General features: G+C 41.6%; 1 protein-coding gene across 9 annotated transcripts in view; it reads right to left on the reverse strand.

Moving 5' to 3' along the window:
- Positions 1 to 25,634, reverse strand: part of ZC3H18 (zinc finger CCCH-type containing 18) — a 71,629-nt gene that overhangs the window by 38,618 nt on the left and 7,377 nt on the right. For 4 of the 9 annotated variants that reach the window (XM_036440863.2, XM_045582604.1, XM_045582606.1 and 1 more), the window contains 5 exons: positions 23,958 to 24,556; positions 12,593 to 12,677; positions 11,735 to 11,857; positions 699 to 847; positions 122 to 214 (listed from right to left, as the gene is read on the reverse strand). In XM_036440863.2, the coding sequence (XP_036296756.1) occupies positions 122 to 214; positions 699 to 847; positions 11,735 to 11,857; positions 12,593 to 12,677; positions 23,958 to 24,542 (1,035 nt within the window). In that variant the 5' untranslated portion in view covers positions 24,543 to 24,556. Of the gene's footprint in view, positions 1 to 121; positions 215 to 698; positions 848 to 11,734; positions 11,858 to 12,592; positions 12,678 to 23,957; positions 24,558 to 25,634 lie in introns of those variants that run through there. The other 5 variants (XM_036440856.2, XM_036440854.2, XM_036440859.2 and 2 more) reach the window with 3 other exon arrangements.

Here is a 25,634-nt window from a genome sequence, read left to right on the forward strand (position 1 = left end):
TACCCCTCACTTCAGAGGCTCTACTGAGTTTTGGATCACTGTCTCCAGGTCAAGAAAATACTAATTTTGTCCATAGACTACCACTAGTATTTTTCTTAGGTTTTCTGCCAAATTCTGTTACCTCCTTTGCATGACGAAGTCCTCGTTCCCAGGCACTCTCTGTGGGGGGTTCTGGAGGGGGTGGAGGCAAAATTTCATCAACTACTGGCCCACCCTATTAAAAAATGAGAAGGGAAAAGTTGAGAAAGCAAGCAAAACTTTAAAATCTATAAAGAAATGAGAGCAAAAACACCTGGAAGCATCTGGAAGGCAGCTCTGTGACAGACATCACAAAGATGCCTTTTTACCCAAGGTGTAGTAATGTGCCTTAAGCTGGAGAGTCACGAACAGCTTAGATATCAGATTTGATAGCAATTTAAAAAATCAGGTGTTGCCCTACCAATTTTACTCAGAGTTACAGCTTCGACCTGTGGACCAAAGGATCACGGGTTCAAATACTGGTCAAGGGCATGTGCTTCAGTTGCAGGTTTCCCAGCCCCAGTAGGAGTGTGTGCAGGAGACAACCAATAGATGTTTCTCTCTCTCCCTCCCTCCTATTCCTTCCCTTCTACTCTCTCTAGGATTCAATGGAAAAAAATCCTTAGGTGAGGATTGAAAAAAAAAAAGAAAAAGAAAAGAAAGAAAAAGTGTTCACGCACCCAAGGGTTGGCAGGCATCAGTGGGTGAGGTCCGAGAGGTGGGGCACCATTAGGCGGGAAAGGTTCGGCTTTGGTGATTAGGGAGTAGTTGCCCTTGTCGTTGACTCCAGGGTGTATAAACCTACAATTCATTCCCCAGGTACAGTTCCCTAAGGAAACAAAAGTTAGGTCAGAATGTGCCTACAGGAGCCCATGTGCATGAGGCCAGCTTCCTGCCTGCTTTGCTTGGGTTTTCCTGAGGGCCTGTGACATGCCAGACAGTATGCTGAGCACACTCATCGGTTACCGGCGCCACCCTCCACCCTGTAAGGTGCATGAACCTGAATACAGACATGCCAGAGCACATCAGCCGCAGTGCAAGTGTGTGTGTGCCTGAGCCCCTCACCCCACTTGCATATACATCCAAGTCAGGCAGACCTGAATAGTCACAGACCTGACCCTCAGCTGGGGAGTAAGCAGTAGTTCCTAAAAGGCTCCTGGTCATGTGTTAGGAAACAGCCCCTGTTCCAAGGTCATCATGCAAATAATTTTCCCCTCAAAACAGAAAAGTCCAAGAGCTTCCCAGACAGAGGTGGCCCCGGTTCTGTGGATTTACTGCTCAGAGATACTACACCCCCAGGGAGGGTCACAGGTGCATATAAAGAACCATATTCTGACTCAAACCCACTCACACTGAAATAGAAACCGAGAAGCATAAAAACGAACAGAATTCTCCAAACTTGTCTGTAAATTTGCATTTTTCCTATCAAAAGACTCACAAACCATTTTAGTATATTTCTGGTACTTAAAACACATAAACAATGACAATATATTAGATGTTTATACTTCACACAGAAAAAGTCATCTTTTAATATTATTTAGTGATGAGACAGTCAGGATTATTCAAGAAAACCACTTACCTTTTAGCACAGGAAGGAAGAAGTCAAAGCTTTAAATCTAATCACTGAGTAAATCACTTTAAAAATTTTAATTTTTTAGAGTAGGTAAGTAACATGTACACAGACTTAAAAATAAATATGGCACACAATATCTTAGTTTAAAAAAATTCTTCAATGGGTTAACATGTAGTTAAATTTTAAACTATTTAAAATATATATTCACTTCTAAACATTATATTTCATTTGAATATTTTTGTCAACAAAACCATTTTCCTTGTGCAATGTAAATTAAAGAGAAACAATAAATTGGTATTTGGGGACAAGCTAAATTTTACCTTTTAAACATTATGAATTCTTAATCTTATATTAAAACCAACTTAATACACTGATCTAAATTAAATATGAAAGAAAGCATGTTTAAAATTGCTTGTCTGAGAATGTAAAAATGACAGATTAATTTTTAAAATTCCTAAAAGTGTTTGAGAAATCACATATAAGTCAGAGGGAAAATACTGTACTCAAGGGGGTTCAAAATCCCCAAATCTCAGGAGGTTTATAGAAAAAGGCGATGCAGTCACACATCTAAATAAAAAATCTCAGAACATTATGAAGTTCATCATTTGACTCTTACAAAACTATTACTGCATTTCATATTGTAGCTAAAAAAGTAAAGCACACTGTAGAAAATTTCAAGTATATAAAAGTATGATTATAAACAACTTTCCCATAATTTTTAAACCTAATATATAACTGGATGATAGATAAATGGATATTTGTTATATTGCTCTTTTATTTAAAATATTGATAATTTCAAAACAAAACATTACCCACAAGCTAGCAAAATGACAAAAAGGATACTATATTACTCATACTGGAAAGGGGAGAAAAGAGGAACAGGTAGATGAGAAGAAACACAAGAGCCGGGGCATGTGCCCCTCTGAAACACTGGTGACAGAAGCCCAACCCCTCAAAGCCCCCTGTTCCTTGGGTATACTAAGATCCTTGCTGAATATATTGATATGTCTGGACCCCTGGCCACCAAAGCAAAGCAAAAAAGAAAGCAGTTGGAATAGTGCACCCCTATTAGCCCTTTTAAAGTAAAATTTTATTTGTGTAGAAAATGTCTGGAAATATACATCCCAAACTACCGTGTTTCCCCGAAAATAAGACATCCCCTGAAAATAAGACCTAGCCAACTTTGGGAGAAAAAAATAATATAAGACACTGTCTTATTTTCGGGGAAACAGGATATTAAGACTGTGAAAGGAGAAAGATTTTTATTTTACTAGAGGCCTGATGCACAAAATTTGTGCAAGGGGCTTGGCCCCTAGGGCCACCACAGTTGCTTCTGCCACTGCCTCAGCCCCCGCCCCCCTCTTCCTTGGCCCTTGCAGCTCCCACTTTGTCGGAATGGTAGTCCTGTCTAGAAGGACCTCCCATCTAATTAGCATATTATGCTTTTATTATATAGGACTAGAGGCCCGAGGCATGAAATTCATGCAAGGGTCTTGGCCCTCACCACCTCGGTGGCTGCCTCTGCCTTGCCTTCCACCCGCCACGGTGAACACCTCTGCCTCGGTCCCCACTGCCACATCTTCATCCAGGTTATTTGGAAAGACATCTGGAAGGACAACTGGGAGGATGTCTGGTCTAATTAGCTTTTATTATTATAGATTGTCTTGACTTTCATTAGCATATATTACATTTGTAATTTTAAAAAGCTATTGGGGAAAAGAATTCTTCGAGAAATGGAAGCAAAATTCGATCTTCTGGTTTTAAAATCATATAGTGGTTAGCTTCTGAATGAAACTTCACAAACACAGAAATTATGTGGATTATGATTCTGACTGGATAAATAAATAGGCTCACAACTATATAAGGATATGAATATGAGCCGGAAGAGAATAGAAGAAATGGAAACAGCTGTAGCAGGCAGTTCAGTGGGACAAGTTTCTTTTTAAAAATATATTTTTTTCATTGATTTCAAAGAGAAAGAGAGATAGAAACATCAATGATGAGAGAGAATTATTGATTGGCTGACTCCTGCAAGCCTCCTACTGGGGAGGGGAGGATGAAACTGCAACCCAGGCATGCGCCCTTGGCCGGAATCAAACCTAGGACCCTTTAGTCCACAGGCCGACGCTCTATTCCGCGAAGCCAAAACAGCTAGGGCGACAAGTTTCCTTCATCTTGGCACACATAGGGTTTCAAAGGCATTGATAGTGTTCTATTTATTTTCTTTTTTTACTTTCATTTATGGGTCTAGTTTAATTTAACTAGCGCAACACAGAATAAGTCTACTATTTTTTCCATATAACTTAGTTCTTCATTGATGGTGTTCTATTTCTTAACTGGATGGTGGGCTCATCAGTAATTGTTTTACTCATTTATTATTTTCTATGCCTTATAATAACATATTTTTATATAAAATATTTCATAATTAAATGAAATAAAAGGAATTCATTTAAGCAAAAATTTTCTCTTAAAAGGTATTCTAGGCTTTCAGGGCCCTCTATAAAGGCAATTATCAATTTTTGAGGAAATAATCAATCAATCAAATCAGTCAAATCACTATAGCCATCCCTATTTTCTTCTGGTTATATTATACATTTTGTGTTGAACCCTGCTTTTCTTTCTTTTTTCTTTTTTACTATATATCTACAAAAGAAGGAACCTGCAGGCTCAACAGCAATAAAGCCAAACTCTTATCAGTGAAACAGACGATATATGCAGGAAACCTAATGGACCGCAGTAGAAATCCAGGAAACTGGCTTGACACAGGACAGGAAATGAATTCCATATCTCCCATGCCAGCAAATCATTGATCACAACTCATACACTACACTAGCCCAAGGAATTTCATGTCTCCCATGGTGTGAAATGTCAGAAGCAGCAAGCACGCTGTGTCTATGAGCATATGTTTGAGCATGTGTGCATGGGAGGTCCAGAAACACTGCCAGATTTTAAAATTACTGATTGCTGGTTCCACTGATCAGCACAGTGCAGTACTGATTACCGTTTTGGGCTGTGCTGTCACTGTATATGCATATATCCTACTAGAACAGTTGAAATAATTTTACAGTATCTATAAGACATAGTGGCCTTATTTAAATATTTCTCACTCCAATTTCCTATAAGTCTAAAAAACTCAGAATAGAAAATAATCAGATTGTGAAAATAAATTAAAGCAGTTTAAAGTACTTAAGTCTAATAATTAAATATTAAGAACACACCCAAGCTCTACAAATGCATATTCTAAAAGGCATAAATCCAAAGAACAATTGCATAAAAGATTGCAATAATATACCACCAAGAACTCCTATATCCTTTCCTTACCCATGTCACAGAGAACTGTCAGAAATGGGTAGATAGCAACAGTCACATCCAGCAGTATTTTGAGATATTTTAACTTCTTTAAGAAATTCATTATGGTAGCTAAAAAAAAATTAAAATAGTTTCTGGACTGCTTCCACGAGCTCAGCTTTTGGCTGAGTGGTGCTCTCCCTGTAGTAATGTGCTCCCCCTGTGGTAAGGGGCAACTCCTGAGTTGAACATCTGCCCCCTGGTGGTCAGTGCACATCATAGCAACCTGTTCTGCCATTCAGTCAATCTGTATATTAGACTTTTATTATATAGGATGTTTTATGAAGAACAGAAAATACTTGGTGATATGAGTAGCATTATTTTCCTTTTTGAAAATCTCTTTAATGTTGACACAGAATAGAAGATAACTGGGTTCTCGTGTCTGCTTTTATTGGGTCGGCAGCTAAGTAATTGCGGGTTTCACACATATATGGCTTCAGTTGAATTTTTAGGTTTGCAGACGTAGTACAAATGTAAAACACATTTTGTTATTTGATAGTTGGCTATTCAGCTGTTAATCAGTAAAAAAAGTTTTTTGATCTGTTTTGTAGTTTTCGTTTGGCGTTCGTTGAAAAATGGAAAATCAAAAGGAACATTTTCGTCATATTTTGCTTTTTTATTTCCGCAAAGGGAAAAACGCATCGCAAGCTCATAAAAAGTTATGTGCCGTTTATGGTGACGAAGCCTTAAAAGAACGGCAGTGTCAAAATTGGTTTGCCAAATTTCGTTCTGGTGATTTTTCACTCAAAGATGAAAAACGCTCTGGTTGTCCAGTTGAAGTTGATGACGCCCTAATCAAAGCAATAATCAATTCGGACTGTCACAGTACAACACGTGAGATTGCAGAGAAGCTTCATGTATCACATACATGCATTGAAAATCACTTAAAACAACTTGGCTACGTTCAAAAACTCGATACATGGGTTTCTCACGAACTGAAAGAATCACAGTTAACGCAACGCATTAGCAGCTGCGATTTGCTAAAGAAACGTAATGAAAATGATCCATTTTTAAAACGACTGATAACTGGCGATGAAAAATGGGTTGTTTACAACAATATCAAGCGGAAAAGATCGTGGAGCAGGCCAGGTGAACCAACTCAAACAACATCAAAAGCTGATATTCATCAAAAGAAGGTTTTGTTATCAGTTTGGTGGGATTACAAAAAAATTGTCTACTTTGAACTCTTACCACCCAACCGAACGATCAATTCTGATGTCTACATTGAACAACTAACGAAATTAAGCAATGCAGTTGAAGAAAAGCGGCCCGAATTGACAAATCGAAAAGGTGTTGTATTCCATCATGACAATGCAAGGCCACACACATCTTTGGTCACTCGGCAAAAATTAATGGAGCTTGGTTGGGATGTTTTGCCACATCCACCATATAGTCCTGACCTTGCACCATCTGATTACTTTTTGTTTCGATCTTTACAAAACTCTTTGAATGGTAAAAATTTCAATAATGATGATGATGTCAAATCGTACCTGATTCAGTTTTTTGCTAATAAAAACCAGAAGTTTTTTGAACGTGGGATTATGATGCTGCCTGAAAGATGGCAAAAGGTCATTGATCAAAATGGGCAATACATTACAGAATAAAGTTATTTAGTTCCATGAAAAAATTGTCTTTGATTTTCTTTAAAAAATCCGCAATTACTTAGCTGCCGACCCAATACATTCAATTTGCTGTATCCGGTTGTTCTGATTGAAAATCCAGCCATAGGCAGAGATGTAGCTGGACAAGGAAGGAGCAATTTAATAGCTTTTTCATGTTCTCGTAGATGTCCTTTGATGCTACACCAAACTCAACAAATGAATGCTTCTTCAGTTAGCCACAATATGGAATCTGTAACCTTATCACTGAACTTTTATAACTGTATTTCACTGCAGGCCACTAGTCTATCTTGAACTGTGAATGGATCTTCTACCTAGGTATAATTTTGTGACACCCAGTGGATGTCTGGAAAAGTTCATTAAAAATGAAAAAGCTGTCAAACTCACAGGGGAGTTTTGGCTCTCCACAATTCTAATTTTTACTTGAGGGCTCGAATTTTATCATTAGAATAGATATTGTCAGCTGTTCTTCTTGAAGCAGGAGTATCATTGGAGAGTCTTTGAGAAGACTTGGTTCTGCACCACCTTTGTATGTTGTGGTCCTTCCTGCAAGTGAACACACACTCCATGGGAAGAGCCCCTGGCTCAGCTCACAGTGCAAACCTCGAATGTGCCCTCACTGGAGATGACCTTTGCACTTCAGAGTGCAGCAGAGGGGGCTTCATGCGCACTTCCAACTTCGTCATACTGAACATAACAAAGACATATATTGAGGGCTCTTATTGGGATGATGAAATATTCTATATCTGGATTGTGGTGATGGCTGCACAACTTGGTATATTTAATTTAAAAAACACTGAATTGTGCACTTGAAACAGGCAAATTTTATGGTATGTAAATTATACCTTGTTAAAATATCTTAAAAAAAAAACAAAAAACCTGCACTCAGGTATAAAACAATTACAATTTTTACTGCTCTATCACAGACATCATTAAGTACAGTTGGCATTATTTAACTGTGAGTGAATAGTCATTTATACCCGACTATAAATACAAACTTAATAATAGGGAAATTCAAGTAAAAACTACAACAATGTGAGGAGATACCATCCTCATATCCATTAGGTTAGTATAAAATAAATCAGAAATTAACAAATATTGGTGAGGATGTGAGAAACGAACCCTTGTGTACTGTTGAGAATGTAAAATGGTACAGCTGCCTTAGAAAATAGTATTGCAGGTCCTCAAAAAATTAAAAACAGAACTACCAAAATGATCCAGCAATCTGTGTGAATATACTCATAAGATGCGAGAGCAGAGTCTTAAAAAATATATTTGTACCCCTACGTTCACAGCAGTATTATTCATAATAGCTGAAAGATTGAAGCAATTCAAGTATCCATCAAAAGATGAATGAACAAAGCCGAGACCGGTTTGGCTCAATGGATGGAGCGTCGGCTTGGGGACTGAGGGGACCCGGGTTCGATTCCGGTCAAGGGCATGTGCCGTGGTTGCCGGCATATCCCCAGTAGGGGGTGTGCAAGAGGCGGCTGATTGATGACTCTCTCTCATCGATGTTTCTAACTCTCTCTCTCCCTTCCTCTCTGTACAAAATCAATAAAATATATATTTTTTTAAAATTATTAAATAAAAACAAAAGATGAATGAACAAAATGTAGTCTATATACACATTGGATAAACAAAATGTAATTTATACATACACATTTAGCCTTAAAAAGGAAATTGTGACACATGCGATAACATGGATAAACCTTGAGGACATTATACTAAATGAAGACAGTCACAAAAAGACAAATATTATATAATTCAACTTACATTAGCACCTAGAATAGTCAAACTCATACGGTAAAAACCAAAGTAGAATGATGGTTACCAGTGACTGAGGGAAGGGAAGAATGAGTTAGTGTTTAATAGGGGCAGAATTTTAGTTTTATAAGATTAAGAGTTCTGAAGATGGCCGAAACCAGTTTGGCTCAGTGGATAGAGCATCGGTCTGTGGACTGAAAGGTCCCAGGTTCGATTCCGGTCAAGGGCATGTACATTGGTTGCAGGCACATCTCCGATGGGGAATGTGCAGGAGGCAGCTGGTCGGTGTATTTCTCTCATCGATGTTTCTAACTCTCTATCCCTCTCCCTTCCTCTCTGTGAAAAATCAATAAAATATATATTAAAAAAGAAAAAAAAAAAGAGTTCTGGAGATGGATAGTGGCGATGGCCACAATATGAATATACTCAAAGTCACTGAATTGAGTACACTTAAAAATGATTGAGTCCTAATTGGTTTGGCTCAGTGGAAAGAGTGTCAGCTGGTGGACCAAAGGATCCCATGTTCAATAGTGGTCAAGGGCACATACCCTGGTTACAGGCTCCTTCCCAGCCCAGGCCCAGGTCAGTGTATGTGCAGTAGGCAAACAATCGATGTCTTTCTCTCACATCGATGTTCCTCTCTGTCTTTCCCTCTCCCACTTTCTCTAAAAGATCAATGGACCCTCAAAAGAAAGAAAAAAGAAAAATCAATGGAAAAATACCCTCCAATGAGGATTAACAACAAAAAAGTGGAGGTGGTAAATTTTATATTATGAATATTTTACCACCATTAAAAAAAAAAGAGAGAACAGGAAGCAGCTGAGACAAGGAGGTCTGGCTAATAGAATAGGGTAGGCCCTACTGCCAGCTGGGGAAATCAGAAATCCAAAGGAGGCACAGTTAAAAAAAACACGCTATTTATGCCTTTGTGTCTAGAACTCAGTGTATTGATGATTCAACATAAATATGTGAAAAAAAAACACCCTAAACAAAATATTTGTGATTTAAAATGTTTCAGTTTGTTTTCCTAAATACATTTTGTTTTCAATGGTCACAAATATTAAAGTGTCCATTTGGGCAGTTCAATGATGAATGTGAAGATCAGAACTTGTAACAGAAACATAGTTAACAAACTTAAAAGACCTCTCCCCCGTCCCCGCATTAAGATATAATTCATATACCACAAAATATTACCAAAGTATATAGTCAGAAAAAATAGAAAAACAAAATATATAGTTGGTGAGTTTTAGTATATCTGAAGTTGTGCACTAATTCCAGAATATCTCATCACTCCAAAAGGAAACCCTGTACTCATTATACATTACCCCCTCACTATTCCCACCCCCTGGCCCATACTAATGACTAATCTACTTTCTGTTTCTTATTCTAGACAGTTCACACAGGCAAAAATGTACAATATGCAGTCTTTTGTGTCTGGTTTCTTTCTTTCATTTGAAACAAATGTTTACCCATGTTGTACTGTATTCCTTTCATTTAGGTTGTTTCCACCTTGTGGCTATCTTACCTAATAATAGACAAACATGTAAATTGACCATTCCTCCGCTATGTCCACTAGCCAATCAGAAGCGATATGCAAATTAACCAAAGGTGGAGGTTAATTTGCATATGCAGGCGTCTGGGGTGGACAGAATGCTTGTGTCATTGCCATGGTGATAATGAAGGCGTTCCGCCCCACCTCTGGTCTCTAAGGGCCTCTGGGCAGTGTGGGAAGGCGATGCCAGGAGTCAGGGAAAGGAAAGCCCATTCTAGCATGAATCGTCGTGCATTGGGCTTCTAGTTATGAATAATGCTGTTATGTTCATGTACAAGTTTTTGTGTGGATATGTTTTCATTTCTCCTAAATGGATATCCAGAATGGGATTGTTGGGTCATACGGTAGCTCTATTCTTCACTTTCTGAGGAGTTGACATTTTATGTCCCCACCAGTAGTGTATGAGGGTTCCATTTCTATGCATCTTCACCAAACACGACGAACTTCATTTTTAAAACGACTTCTATTGGAAGGAACATACCCAGCTCAATGTAACACCAAACTTGTAAATTGCAGGTAAGTACGTAAAATCATTTACATCCCAAAACTTTTTTATAAGAAAAAGCAGGAGCTTTTCTAGAACACTAAAAAAATTAAATAAATAAATAAATCAACCATTTCCTTAGAATCCTCCATAGAATAAACAAATAGTATAGGAAGGAAAATATATTTTAAATAATATTCCTGTACAAGTTATTGATCATGCTCAACTAAGCTGTAAAAAGGCTGCTTGCCACTAGCTTCAGATTTTTCTACTGCAGAAAGCCTTACCACTGGTCTCATTCCTTGAAATCCAAACTGAGCACTCAGTCTGACCCTGGAGGAACCCCGCTCCTATTCTGAGGTGACCTGTTGCATCCATGGAGATGGTGTCCCGTCCTGGTCCATCGGGAATCTCCTCATGATGCTGATCTGCAGTTCCAGCAACAACTTCATTTGTATGCATGCTTTTCTCACTAAGTTCTGGAAACTACTCCAGTTTGTGACCCCAGCACCAGTCTCTGTGGCATGAATGGTGGATACTGCTTCCCCCACTGTGGGAGCCTCTGGCTAGTTCTAACCAGTTGGCCAGGCTTCTGACCCTCACTTGTGAACAGTGCTAACTGGAAATGACTGCAACTATATTTATGTTATGTGTACAAATTTGCTCCATTGTTTTAACCTAGCAATTTCAGAGATATATAGTGACATTTTTTTCTCAAATCATTATGGAAAGGTGGTATTCTGCTTAAGTTTGTTTTCTGAAATAGATACTTCATATACTTTCTAAAATGTATTGCACTTCATATACTTTATCTTAGGGTGGCTTATCTTAGGGTGGCTCTGCTGCTCATGATATAGCGTCTGCTCTACAGTACATGGCTGTGCTGGCTGTCTCCCCTTGGGCATGGTAGAGCCCATCACATACAGACGAATCAAACTGTTTTTTGCTTGGCAGAAACAATAAACATGTAAATAGTACAGGCCAAGTGCACATTCCCTGAGGTGCAAGGTGACCTGGGTCCTGAGTGTGCCGGTCCCTCAGCTTCCATGCATCCCCATCACCAGGTCATCCCTCATTGTTAGGGATAGGATGGGGTCGTTCAAGGGCCATGGGAGGTGCAGAGCTGCCTCTCCATGAGATGGAACTCTTACTGTGCCCCTGCAATCCCACCCTCCCTGTGCGGTCAGCACACAGCTCCCTCGAGCTTCATCGATGCCTTTAATTATTAAGGCTCACAACAGCTCTCTGCCCCTGCAAGCCTCCCCTTCCTTTTCGCTTCACAGTAGTACTTTGGGTCCAAGAGAAAGCAGTCTGGCCTCTGGAGCAGGGGGACTTTGAGGGACTGAAGAGAGTGAATATTATATATTTTGTACCTTTAACCTGGTCTCTGAATGGTATGGAATTTGATATTGGTGGAAGAAGAGTGGATAATGGTGTCACAACATCTGGAAAAGAAGTACAGGAAGCTCTTGTGAACTTTAGATGGCACATGCAGGCTGGGTCAGTGAGCAAAGGCAAGGGTCAGAGTAAAATTAAGAGAAAAGCATCTTCCTACCTATCCAAGGAAAACGCTAAATTACAAAACATACCCAAACTACTGCTGTATATCAAAGAAACCTTAAGAATGGAAAGTCTCATTTCCATTTCCAAAACTCCCAAGACTTTAGTCCAGACTTTTCAACAAGATTTTATCATATTGCCACCTGTTACTGCTTCTTGAATCACACCATTTACTTGTCAGAAGAGAGAGAGAGCCTTGCTGCTTTCAGGGGCCATCCCTTTGCTATTTAGAAATCCATTTCAAATGAAGCATATACTTCTAATACATCCTGTGGAAGAATGGTAATTTTCCTTAAGAGGTGGGGAAATGTCAAAACTGGTACTTACGGCTTGGCCTTATAAAAAGAACCACTTAGAAAAATGATTGATACTGTCTACATTAAAGTCATGGGTCTGTTATAAACAACTGGGTTTGGAATCACAAGTGTAAAAATAACTAGGCTGGCTCCCCTCTAAGTTAGTCATTCAAGTGATTAAAGGACAAATAAAAGAATCGATTGTTCACATCAATACTACCACCACTATTGCCACCAAACTGTCATACTCTGGCCCTAGGAATAGCCAAACACAGGCTCGAGGGCACTCGACAAGGCTGAACCATCACTACAGTCCTAGAAAAAGCTGAGGCCACACAAATGGGCCATGCAAAGGCCCCTCACTCTGACAATTACCTTTCATGAAGAATCGGCAGGTGGGACGAGGCCTCACCTTCCTGTCACTGGGGTCCTTTACTTCGCCCTCTTCCAGATCATCATCCTGAAACAGAGGACAATGTGACTTGCAGAGGGAATCGTTTTAACAAGAGGGAAGAGGCAGGAGGGGTATCTAACAGCAGGCACGGTTTTCACCAAACCAGAAAGGATACTGTCATAAGACCCATGTCTGGGCCACTCACCAATTCATTCATACTCATCTTCCAAACCTCAGATTCCTCACACACAATGGGAAATCTCAAAGCTTACCTATAAGGCTGAAGAATTCCATGAAAGAACACTAAGTAAAGACACTAGGAAGCATGTAACCCATGGGCCAAACCTGGGTTTTATTATATTTCTCTTAATTACCAATTCCGGGCAGGATATGGCTACATTCCAGGTTTTTAATATTTTGTACATTTAGAACAAAACATTGTATGTCCTTAAAATTCAATACTAACTTTCTCTAACCTAAAATTTTGGGGGGTGGGGAGGAGGGAAGTTAGGTGACTCAGGTTGGCAATGCCACCTAACCCGTTTTGTGAACCCACCTTTCATCTCAGATCTAGGCCCTTCTCTTTTCTTAGACCAGAGTTCCTAATCTTGGTTTTCAAACTTTAGAATAACATGGAAGCGTAACCCCAAACCCTAAAGAACAGCCACAACCTGGACCACTGCTCTGTGCCCTCCACAGCCCCCACTACCGGCGGGTCTGTCACCACTGACCTACCTGCACAGACTTCCACGTACTCCCCTTGGTCACTTATAGAATCCTGCTCACTTGTGCCTCTCAGATGAGACCAACCCCAGCCCAAGAAGGTATCCAGTTGCCCTGCTGGAATCTCTGCTGGTCTGGCCAGGATGAAACTCCTCAATGCCCTATATCCCAGCCTATCTGAGAGGGCCCTAGGGTAATTAATCCAAGGGGTCCCACAGGGCAGAGTTTTAGAAGTCACTCACCCCATCTCCTATAGCACCACCATCTTCCAGAATACGACTCAGTCTCACCTGGTGAGGGGAAGCACTCCCTAACTGGTATCCCCCACATGTCTCCCAAACATCTCCCAAACGCACAGTGATCTTTTAAAACCCAAGCAGACAATATTCTTCCCTCCTCTTTTTCTTTGTTTTGTTTGCTTGTTAATCTTCATCCAAGGATTTTTTTCACGTTGATTTTTAGAGAGTGGGAGGCAGGGAGGAAGAAAGAGAGAAAAATCAATGTGAGAAGAACACATCGATTGTTTGCCTCCTGCATGCACCCTGACTGGAGCTGGGGATCCAATCTGCAACCAATCTACTTACATGCCCTTGACCTAAAACCCAAGGGTGAACATGCTAAAGCTCTTACCACTGAGAACACTGGCCAAGGCTTCCCTCCTCTCTTAACACACATTACTTTCAGATTGCAGCCTGAGTCCCCTTCCTCGAGGAACCCATCTCCCTTCACAATGGGTCCCCACAGCCCCCTCCTGTAGCACTGGCCACCGCCACCTTGGCCTGCCCAACGGAGCTGGAGGCTACACCACTCAGGACTGTGTCTGTCTGCTCACTATGTGCTGCTGGTCCAAGCACAGTGCTGGGCTCATATTAAATGGAAAGTTTTTGTTGAATGCAGAAAATACTAAAGTCAAACCCTGGATTTATGGACTACTTAAAAAAAAATATTTTTATTGATTTTAGAGAGGAAGGGAGAGGGGAAAGAGAGAGAGAAATGTCAATGACAAGAGAATCATTGACTGGCTGCCTCTCTCATGCCCCCAACTGGGGATCGAGCCCACAACCCAGGCATGTGCCTTTGACCAGAACTAAACCGGGACCCTTCCGTCCGCAGGCTGATGCTCTATCCACAGAGCCAAACTGGCCAGGGCTATGATGACTGTTTTTAAAGCTTAATAATAGATATATAATTTCTGCCTTGGAAATCTGAGTTATTAAAAAGAATCTTGTAACAAAAAGAACAGTCACCTGTTATATCCTATAAGAGAGCCAACAGAATGATTTTTTGAAAGATTAAATGAATTCACATTCACTTTTTTAAGGTTCCTAGAATTCACCTTATATACTAATTGAAAATTTGTGCCCTCTGAACATCTCCCCATCTTCTCTAACTCCAGAATGATTTGTCTTAATATTTGCTTCTTCTTTTCTAATAGTAATGATTACTATTGTATTCTAAAGCCTTAATGTAGTATTTCCCATGAACTCAAATTTAAGTTTTAAGCAAATTCTCTCCATTCTCATAAAAAATACAAAGCTCTTTTGATAGGTTAGAACCCGTTCAAATCTCCCTGCTTCAGCTAGAAATTAATGCATGGAAGTGAAATAATGAGTATACAATAATAGTTTTTCAAAGTCAGGATCACAGTATTATACTAGATCAGATTTAGAGAGATATGTGTTTCTGGAAAGGCATTACTTTCAAAATTTGCAAGCGTAAAAAGAACCACCACCTACCCAACTTAAGACTGGTAAGCAGTCACAAGAACCATAAGGAGTATATGCAGCTTCTAAAAACTATCAGTAAACAGACCTAGAAATGCATAGTAAAGCACACAACATAATGTCAAACCAATGAACAGAGAACACTGCCATTTAATCCCCATACTGCCAGGATAAACAAAGGGCTGTACACACTGGTTTGCTGCGTTTATGGTCTCTACTTTAACTAAAAAACAAAAAAACAATCAATAAATCACTCAGCAATATAATATCCTGAATTTTCAACCAACCATTCATTTAACACACTACTTTTTCAAGTGATAGATGATTAAAACGAGTTCTTAAATCTTAAAGAGTTTCATGTAAATACAACTCAAGAAAGGGATCTCTACAGACAAACTCACAATGTTCAGTTGTTTGAGGGCTGCTACATCAAGTAATGCCTGGGAATTACTTCAGGTCTCCTGATCATGTGACCTAGAGCAGAGGCAGCAGATAGCAGAGGACAAAGGAGAGGTCTTAGTGGTCCAGCCAGAAGCAAACTGGTGGGTCAATGAGAGGGACAGTGCCTGTGAAGTTCTCAGCAAACATCACCCCCAATGGCTAAAATAGTACAGATATCTAACTTGGGGGAATGTGCAAAGCCCTCTACAGTTTACAAATCTAAGGAACTTCTATGGCTCCTTGGCAAACCTCCATCAGCACTTTCTCAGGGTCAATGTGCACAGGGAACACTAACTTCAATGCCTTTATAAAATACGTATGACTGGATGAAAGGCCTGAGTTCAAATTCTGATGGCACAGCTGTGGACACATCGCTCCATATTGAGCTACGGTTTCCGAAGAACAGGGCTGCATTCAGAGAGCTCATGTGCCTTATACAAAACATGAACAGTGCGCACTTAATCAGCAATCACTATTTTAATGGAAAAATACCTCAGAGACAATGTGCCAAAATACAATTATCTCTAAGCAATGGTAGCATAAGCTGTTTTTGCTTCTTTGAGCAAGTTTTTATTTTCCTTAAAAAAAAAAAAAAAAAAAAAAAAAAAAGCCTATATATCACTCATGTAAGAACTTGTTTCCAACAGGGCAGCTCCCATAGCAATGGAAGATAAGGACATGGTCACCACATGGCGCTGCTGTGCGGAGAAGCAGACTTGGCATATGAACACACGCACCAGAACAGAGACTTAGGCACCACCTGACACTGTCACTCACAATCTCCTCACACCTGGATCTTGCATCTGTAAAATGGGTAACAATACAGGTCTTAATCCCTTACCCCAAAACCTCACAGGCAGATGTTTTGGGAATTCAAAATGTTTTGATTTTAGCAAGGTGATATAGCGTGGTCTGAAGCAGCACCTGAAGTCACAGTAATCTTTTTGTGGGGAGATGTGTCATCACAAAGGAGTAAATATAGGACCACAAACAGCCTGGCATCAGCTGTGAGGAACAAGGAAAGCTTTTCACTCTCAAAGCTCCTGGGCTCTCCTATGGACTGTGCCTGTGCTTACTCATGTTGCTGTGCTGACCAGGCCTTCAGGTGGCAGATTCTGCATGGGCTCTTCTGAAATGTTGTGCAGGCTTCCTAGGCTTTGGCAAGGGGACTGATACTACCCCTCACCTAAGTGAATTGGAGGACTGAACACAGGGAATGTACCACCTGAAAGTGGGCCTTTCAGACAATAAACCTTCAGCCATAGGGTAAGCTGAGGAGGACCTTTGTAAAGACAGTATACGCTGAGTGGCCAGTTATTATGATCTCTGAATGCATAATAATCTGGCCACTCAGAGTGTGTGTGTGTATGTGTATGTGTATGTGTATGTGTATATGTATTTTGGAGGCCCAGTGCATGAATTCGTGCATGGGTGGGGTCCGGCCAGCCTGGCCTGGGGGAGGGTTCATGGGCGGTTGGCTGGCCTGCCTGCTGGTTGAACTTCTGGTCAAGGGGACAATTTGCATATTAGCCTTTTATTACATAGAATATACACTGAGTGGCCAGATTATTATGCATTTAGAAATCATAATAATCTGGCCACTTAGTGCATACCCAGACATAAAAGGAACAGCTGTAATTGAATAGGAGAAAATATAAAATACCACCTGCAAAGAAAATGCTTCAAAGTATTTTTTGCATGTGCATAGATTAAGAACTAATACTTCTGACCAAGGAGTTACATGGACTATCTACTCAGGCCATGTCCTGCTCTTGGAGAGGCCATTCTACCAGTATGAGAATCTTAGATAAAAAGAACAAAATATACACACCAAGGGGATGATATACTCCAGGTGATTAAAGTTCTATTAATTGAATGACAAGTAAGATATACAATAAAAACAGAACCACATAAACAAGACAAGAAGATGAACAGACCACAAGTGGGAAGACATGTCTGCAAAGGTGAATCAACTACCCACGAAGATCATTTGATCCATTCATCAAACCCAAAAAGAAATGATTCTGTTGAGAGACAAACTAGAGCTACATGAGCAGGGTTTATTATACAAATTTATATCACTATCAAGGAAGCTTCCGCCCTAACTGGTTTGGCTCAGTGGATAAAGTGTCGGCCTGCAGACTCAAGGGTCTCAGGTTTGATTCTGGTCAAGGGCATGTGCCTTGGTTGTGGGCACATCTCCAGTAAGGGGTGTGCAGGAGGCAGCTGATCAATGTTTCTCATTGATGTTTCTCTCTATACGTCTCTCTTCCTCTCTGTAAAAAAGCAACATATTAAAAAAAAGAAGAAGAAAAAAAGGAAGCTTTCAAGAGTAGAAAAGTTGGGGAGGGTGGGGTGACTCCTCCTGTCGGTTCACCTGTCCCAGTGACCCACAATGTAAAGTGAGAAAAGGAGGACAAAGCACATGACAGAAGAGAATAGCTCCTCACTATAGGAGGATGTGCGGCATGGCATTCTAGACTCTTCAAACCCAGCTGTTGCCAGCACAGGGCCAAACATCGAGGGAGGAGACAGAGCAGCCACATGTGCAGAAGGGGTCTTCTGAACTGTGAGCGAGTCTCTTGATCCAGCAGGTCACCTACTGTGCATGGAACCACTCAGGGGCCTCATTGAATGCATATTTCCTCCCCATAATATTCAGGTGGTTCAACCTGATAGCAGAGCTGTGCTTGAAGCCACTAGGAAAAAGCCCTCTGTAAAGTGTAGTTTCCATTAGGACCAGAGGTTACTTTTAGGAGGGATTTAAAACGAAAGGGGACCAGACCAAGGCCTGCCAGAAGTAGGCTGTTCTTGGACCCAGGTACACACCTTTGTTACCTGCTCTGTCAGAGAAATGTAGCTGGGGCTGGGGACAGGGCATCTTGGGAAAGAAAGAGGATAGTGTACTTAGTAGGGACACAGGGCACACACTCAAGCAGAGATCGACAGGAAATGAAGGATTAGAACTGGCAGAGAGAGAGAGCAGGAAAAACGAATCAGCAATAGTCATTCTGAACTACAAGCTGATAGGTGTCTAACACTGGGTTTCCCAATGGTGGTTAGGGCTGGTGCTGGTCAGCCACAACCAGCGCTTAAACGGCCCTCTCTATGGGAATGGCTCTCAGTGTAAACCTTCTGTCTTCTGGCACTCCACATCTCAGCGGCACTCAAACTAAACGTACCCCTAAGCAACAGGTTTCTCTATTTGCTCAGAAGGCAGTTATTGGCTGCCTACAATGTGCCAGGTCCTGGGGATACTGAGAAAGCCACCCCAGTAGGTCCCAGAAGTAGGGAACTGTGTTCCTGGTTGTGGGAAGAGAGAGGTGGGAAGTGAAAGGAACAAACATACTGATGACCCAGTTAATTTAACCGTGGCAGTGCAAAAAAGGTGCCAGGTGCAACAGAGAGGCAGGGGCAGGAGGGAGAGCCTATGTTAAGGAGGCGACATTTGCACCAACACTTAAAGAATAGGGAGGATCTCAAAAAGAAGCTGGGCAACTGCAGGCCAGGTGTGCTGCTGTGAGGGCCCAAGTTACCAGTGCCTCCCCCTGGTGAGGTCTGTCTAGGCCTGAGTTGGAGGAAGACTCTGCTCTAACCTGTCATTATCCCCAGTGCATTGGGGCAAGGCTGGCACACAGTAGGGCCTACTGGCGCTGTGTCCAAGAAAACAGAACTGCAGGGGTGACTTGAGTAGGAGGCACTGGGTGGGGTGTGGGAAGGAAACCGCTTCCTGCAGCTGAAAGAAACTATGTTCTTGAGGTCTCCTCAGCAGCAGACTATTTCCACGTGTAGGGCCCCTGACAAGAGGGTGTCATACAGGGCAAAACAAGCCAAACCACCCCATCAACCATGGGATCTGAGTGGGTAAGAAACCAAACTGAATTTTTATTTCACATGCTGTTTCTAGGGGAAACTAATCTCCAGAGGATGGGTGTCTTTAAGCTCAACTCAACTCAATGTCCCACACCACCACGTCTAAGTGCAGTGGGAAAGCCCATTGGCGGGATGACGCCAAAGTCCCCTGGGACAGGCAGGGAGATACTTGACCCCATACAGCCATGAAAAGACAGAGAGTAGATAAATTTCCTCTTAAGAAGGAAAAGATGGTGGTGTAGGTAAACACCTGTACTCGCTGCCTCACATAACCACATCAAAATTACAACTAAATACAGAACAACCATCATCTAGAACCGCTGAATGGAAGTCATATAACTAGAGAAATAAAGAAGGAAGCACATGGAGACTGGTGCAGAGGGGTGGAATGAGCTGGTCTGACACCCACATGTGCAGCTTTTTTAATTGGGAGGGAGATCTTTTCTGTGGAGGCCACTCAAAGGAGCAAGGGGTCCCAGCCCCACACCAGACACTCAGCCAGGGTCCCAGAGCTGAGAAAAGAAGTCCCTATGGGCAGAACAACTTTGGGCTGTAAAAACCACTGTGGATTGGGGCTCAGTGACACAGAGGCTGCTGGAGACCTAGCTGTTCCTCTTAAAAAGGCTGGCACCATGAACTGAACTTATAAGGTCCTGCTTCCTCTAAGCTCTAGCACCAGGGCGAGGCTCTGGGGAACACAGACACATATGAGGAGAACTGGATTGTCTGGCATTGGAATAGGAACTCCGAGTCAGCTTTTTCTTAGACCGAGGTGCTCACAAGGATCACTGTTCCTATGCTGGGACTTCCCCAGTCACAGAGTTGACTGGCAGCCATTTCTATTTTCTCCACCCTGCTGATTCCCAAAGACCCTGCCTCATCCAATTTACAACCCTACCCAAGCTGTGTGTAGTGGCTTTTGTATATGAATGGATTTTAGTCACCCAGACTAAAATCTCTCAAGCTGCAGCTGGGGCAGGGAGCTGATTTTGTACCTCCCTGGAAACCCAAGAACCCGTGTACCCAGCGGTTAGTACCAGACCATACCAGATTACAAATCTAGGCATCCCTAAGCAACACACTCAAGGGGCAAACTCAGTGAGCACCAAAGCCCCACTGAAGCAAGTCCTGCTCCACAAGCAAGTCCAAGTGTCTCTTGTACAAGAGTTCTCCCACTGTAGTCGCTGCTGGTCTTCACAGCCAATTGGCCTGGAGGTCAATTCCTTCCAGTGTCACCAATAGCAATCAAGCCTCAACTACAAGACTGTGCTCACAGCCCACAAAGGGGTGCACCTAGAGCTCCCAGCCCAGGTGACTGGGGAGGCTAAGACACTAGGCCTTATAGAATACCTACTCCCCAAGGCCACTCTACCAACTCAAGGAGACATAGCAGCTTTACCTAATCCACAGAAACACACACAGGGAAGCAGCCAAAACGCAGAGACAAAGAAACATGCCACAAGTGAAAGAAATGGAAGAAAGCAAATTACTAGATATGAGTTCAAAACCACGGTTATAAGGTTACTCAAGAATCTTCTAGAAACCTAAAAAAAAAAAAAGAAGGAAAAGAAATTAAGCATACAATGACTGAAATAAAGAATAATTTATAGAGATTCAACAGTAGACTAGAGGATTCTGAAAATCAAACCAATAATTTGAAATACGAGTAAGCAAAGAACACCCAAGCAGAAAAGCAAAAAGCAAAAAAAAAAAAAAAAAAATCCAAAATTATGAAGACAGTGTAAGGAGCCTTTGGGACAACTTCAAACATACCAACATTGACATTATGGGGATATAAGAAGAGAGAAACCAAGATATTGAAAACCTACCTGAAGAAATGACAGAAAACTTCCCCTACCTGGTGAAAGAAATAGATTTACAAATGCAGGAAGGGCAGAGTCCCAAACAAGAGAAATCCAAAGAGGACCACACCAAGACACATCATAATTAAAATGCCAAGAGCTAAAGACAAAGAGAGAATCTTAAAAGCAGCAAAAGAAAAGCAGTTGGTTATATAGAAGGGAATGCTCATTCGAGCTGATTTTTCAACAGAAACTATGCAGGCCAGAAAGGAGTGGTAAGAAATATTCAACGTGATGAACAATAAGATCTACAACCTAGATTACTCTACCCAGCAAAACTATCAATATCATTTAGAATGGAAATCCAGACGAAGAGCTTCACAGACAAGAAAAAGCTAAAGAAGTTCATCACCACAAAACCAGTATTATATGAAATGCTGAAGGGTATTCTTTAAAAAGAGGAAGAAAAAAAAAAAAAGAAAAAGATAAAAAATATGAACAAAATGGCAACTACAATAATACGTACCTATCAACAACTGAATCTAAAAATCAAAGTAAAGGAATAAGAAATCTAATAAGCAGAATAAACTGGTGAATAAAATAGAATGAGAAGCATGGACAGACTGATAATTCTCAGAGGGAAGGGGAGTGAGGGGTCAGGAAGAGATTAAACAAAAATCTTATATGCATACTAGAGGCCCGGTGCATGAATTCATGGATGGGTGGGGTCCCTTGGCCTGGCGGGAGACTGGGACTGATCTGGGCCATCTCACCCAGTCCCAACTGGGGCCAATCAGGGCTGGCCAGCTGGGGAAAGGACTGCAGGGAGGCTAGCCGGCTGTGGGAGATTGGCTGTGGGGGCGCACTGACCACCCAGCTGACCAGCCAGAGAGGGACTGTGGGAAGTTGGCGAGCCACGGGAGGTTGGCTGTGGTAGCACACTGATTACCAGGGGGCAGTTCCTGCGTTGTATCTGACCCCTGGTAGTCAGTGCAAATTATAGAGACAAGTCAACTGGTTGTTTGGTCGACTGGTCTCAAGGTCACTTAGCCTTTTATATACATAGATAGATAGATAGATAGATAGATAGATAGATATGCATTACTTATGGACACAAGACAATAGGGTGACGAAGGCCTGGGGCAAGAATTGGGTGGATGGGGGCAATGGGGGGGAGAGGGAAGAAGAGGGACATCTGTAATAATCTCAACAATAAAATTTTTTTTAATAAAGGACTTATTCAACAGTTGAAGCAAGGTGAGTTCATGACTGGTCCTCTCTTAATGGGAAATGAACTGTCCAGAACCCTTAGGCCACTATCTGGAGCTCTCCAACATTCCCTAGTGGCTAAAACACCAAATTCACAAGAAATCTCAACCAACGACCATTTTCGGGTCAAAATTTCATCCAAATTGATTAAGTTGAGTGTCATGACACCATGTTTCCCTTTGCCAACCCTGTGACAGAGCTGAACTTTTCCAAAGTGGAAGGGAAGCCTAGCTGGCAAAACCTAAGGGAACCTGCATGATAATGTTCCAACAACACCCTTTTAAATAAGGTAATAACCCTGGCCAGGCGGTTCAGTTAGTTGGACGATTGTCCTGTACATAAAAGAATTGTGGGTTATATTCCCAGCCAAGGGCACCTACTTGGGTTGTAGGTTCAATCCCTGTTGAGGCATGTGAGGAAGGCAGCTGAATCCATGTCTCTTTCTCCCTTCCTCTCTCTCTAAAAATCAGTGAACATGTCCTCGGGTGAAGATGAAAATAAAATATATCAAACAAAGATGATAAAAAAAAAAAAAAGATCTAAAATTCTAAGCTTATAACCCCACACATACCCTGTAAAGTTCTGTTCTTATGAACTAAAGTCAGAAAAGCAATGTCTAAAACCCTCAAATTCACTAAGCACACCATGGTCACCACCACAAGCTATTAGAAAAGTGTGGTATTTACAGTAAACCTGTGGTTAAGTATTTAACTAGTAACCTTTTCCGTCCAAATACAAAACAATTCTGAGAGATATTCTACACACCTTTAACTGTGATGACTCTCAGATAATAAGAATTTCTTCTCTGGGGAACTTTAAAAACTCTGATTATTTGCTCTGACCCTCAAGAACCTGATTAGGACTGCAGATTCATGATGGTTCTGGTAGAATTCAACTCAACTAGGATTTAAAGATAGCAAAGATAAAAGGAGAAATTATCTATCCACTTGTCAAAAAAAAAAAAAAAAAAAAAAATCCAAAACTGCCCTGGTTGATTTGGCTCAGTGGATAGAGTGTCAGCTAATGGAATGAAGGGTCATGGGTTCGATTCTGATCAAGGGTATATGCCTGGGTTGCGGGCTTGATCCCCAGTGGGGGGTGTGCAGAAGGCAGTCAATCAATGATACTCTCTCATCATTGATGTTTCTATATTTCTCTCCCTCTCCCTTCTTCTCTGAAATAAATAATAATTAAAAAATTTGGGCCAGGAATTCTAATATAATAGCACCAGATAGATGAATGAGGGTCTATGGAAATTCTGCCAGCTACCAACTGGCAGAAGTTTTCTGAATCTAGACCACTTCTCTTATTTAGCACTTCCTAATTACCATGGCGACTGCTCCCAGACAATCCTCTCATTTTCCTGCACTCCTCCATCCCACCTCCTTGTTCTGAAATGAGGCTAAGTTAATCCTATGAAGAGCTCTCCCCCTGGCACCAGGCCAAGGTGTGGTTGGTGGCAAGAAGTCCTTCTGGGCACTATCTACATGCATATGCACCCCAGGGATACTCACGTCAATCTCCCCATCATCAATCTCTCCATCGTCATCCTCTTTTTTTTTCTCCTTGGCAGCCTCCAGGGGCTCCTTTTCTTCCACACTGTGGACATCAACCTTTCCCTTCTCCTCGGGAGCTCCTTCTCCCTTCTCCTCATCATCTTCTGCCCCAGCCTTTTCTGCTTCATCCTCCTGCCCAGCAGGGGCTGGCTCTTCGGGAACCTCCTCATCATAGTCTAACTCATGCTCATCCAGTTCCCTGGTGACCGAGGAGGCCTCATCCCTCAGGTCACTTGTGCGGTCTTCTTCCCCCCCATCTCCTTCCTCTGCATGAGGGGGGCTCGTAGGGCCCCTGTTCAGCTCCTGAGGCTCAGAGTCCTGGTCCTGATCCTCTTCATCAGAGCGACTTTCCTCTTCCTCCTGGCTCAGTCCCAGGACAGCATTTTCCTCATCCTCCAAATCAGAAGCCTTCCCTGCAGCTTTATCCAAATCCTGATCAGACCCACTTTCTCTCAGAATGTCATCTTCCGAGAGCCCTTGATGCTCCTCTTCTTCGTCCTCTGGAGAGCGAGGGTCCCGTTCAGGGCTCTCAGCCACATCCATCGGTACACACAGTTCTGGGAGGGACAGGGGTGGAGAGAGAACATGAATTTATATAATTTATGAAAATGTAAAGTGACTCTTGCCCTGGTTCTCCTGGCCCCACACTTACTCCTGACCTGCAGGGGGTACCAGGATCTGCATTTTGCTTAGTCCTGCACAAGTCCTCCAAACCACCTAGTTCCCACTTCACAGATCACTACTGTTAGCTGTTCTACCACACACAGCATCTTCACAAGGTGAACTGTGCTTGCTAAGCTGTGTGCTAAGTATCTCACACCTGCATCAGTCTGGCAGAAAAGCACCTAGTGTACCTCTTCTCATTAGTGCAACTCAAACAGTTAATAGAAAGTATAGAAAATGAGTGATAAGATATGCATTGCAAGGGGATAGACAGCCTTTTGGATTCTTAGAGTACTGATGAAATTCAGGAAAATGTAATTATGGAATAAGGCAGCAAAATTGAAGACATGCATCTAACCATTTTTTTGGAGTCATCCTGAAGGTTCTAGAACAGAAACCCAGCTTATCTTTAAGAGTCCCCAGGTTGTATGCTGTCTTCTGTTCCTAAATGCAAGTCTCTAAATATGGCCTTGATTTCCTTATCAGATAGATACACTTGGCATGATCTTGGGCCTCACCAGACCTATATGTTGGAGTTGCCAATGGAAGCCCCGGAAGAAGGCATTCATGTACCCTGTGATTCAAACAGGAAAGTAAAGACCACTATGTTTTGGAAAAGAACTCTGGCAGAACATTTTATATATTTACGTACAGTTGACTCTTGAATAACATGGTTTTGAACTGCAAGGGTCTGATTATATGTTTTTAATTGGCCCATGGAGTTCAAACCCACACTATTCAGGGGTCAATTCTGCAGTTGGGAGTCTGGGCATATAAAGGGTCGACTGTAGTTATCACTGCTTTTAGACTGCTCAGGAGGTCAGCACTCCTGATCCTAAAGTTGTTCAAGGGTCAACTGCAGATTCTGTAAAAAGACCAACTTGTCATTTTTAGATTTCATTTCTATTTTACTAATCTAAATTTAATTACAAAGTGAATATTTTCTGGTTTTTACCACTTCAATGTACAAAG

This window comes from Pipistrellus kuhlii, unplaced genomic scaffold (assembly GCF_014108245.1).
Source record: "Pipistrellus kuhlii isolate mPipKuh1 unplaced genomic scaffold, mPipKuh1.p scaffold_m20_p_17, whole genome shotgun sequence".
Lineage (NCBI taxonomy): Eukaryota > Metazoa > Chordata > Mammalia > Chiroptera > Vespertilionidae > Pipistrellus > Pipistrellus kuhlii.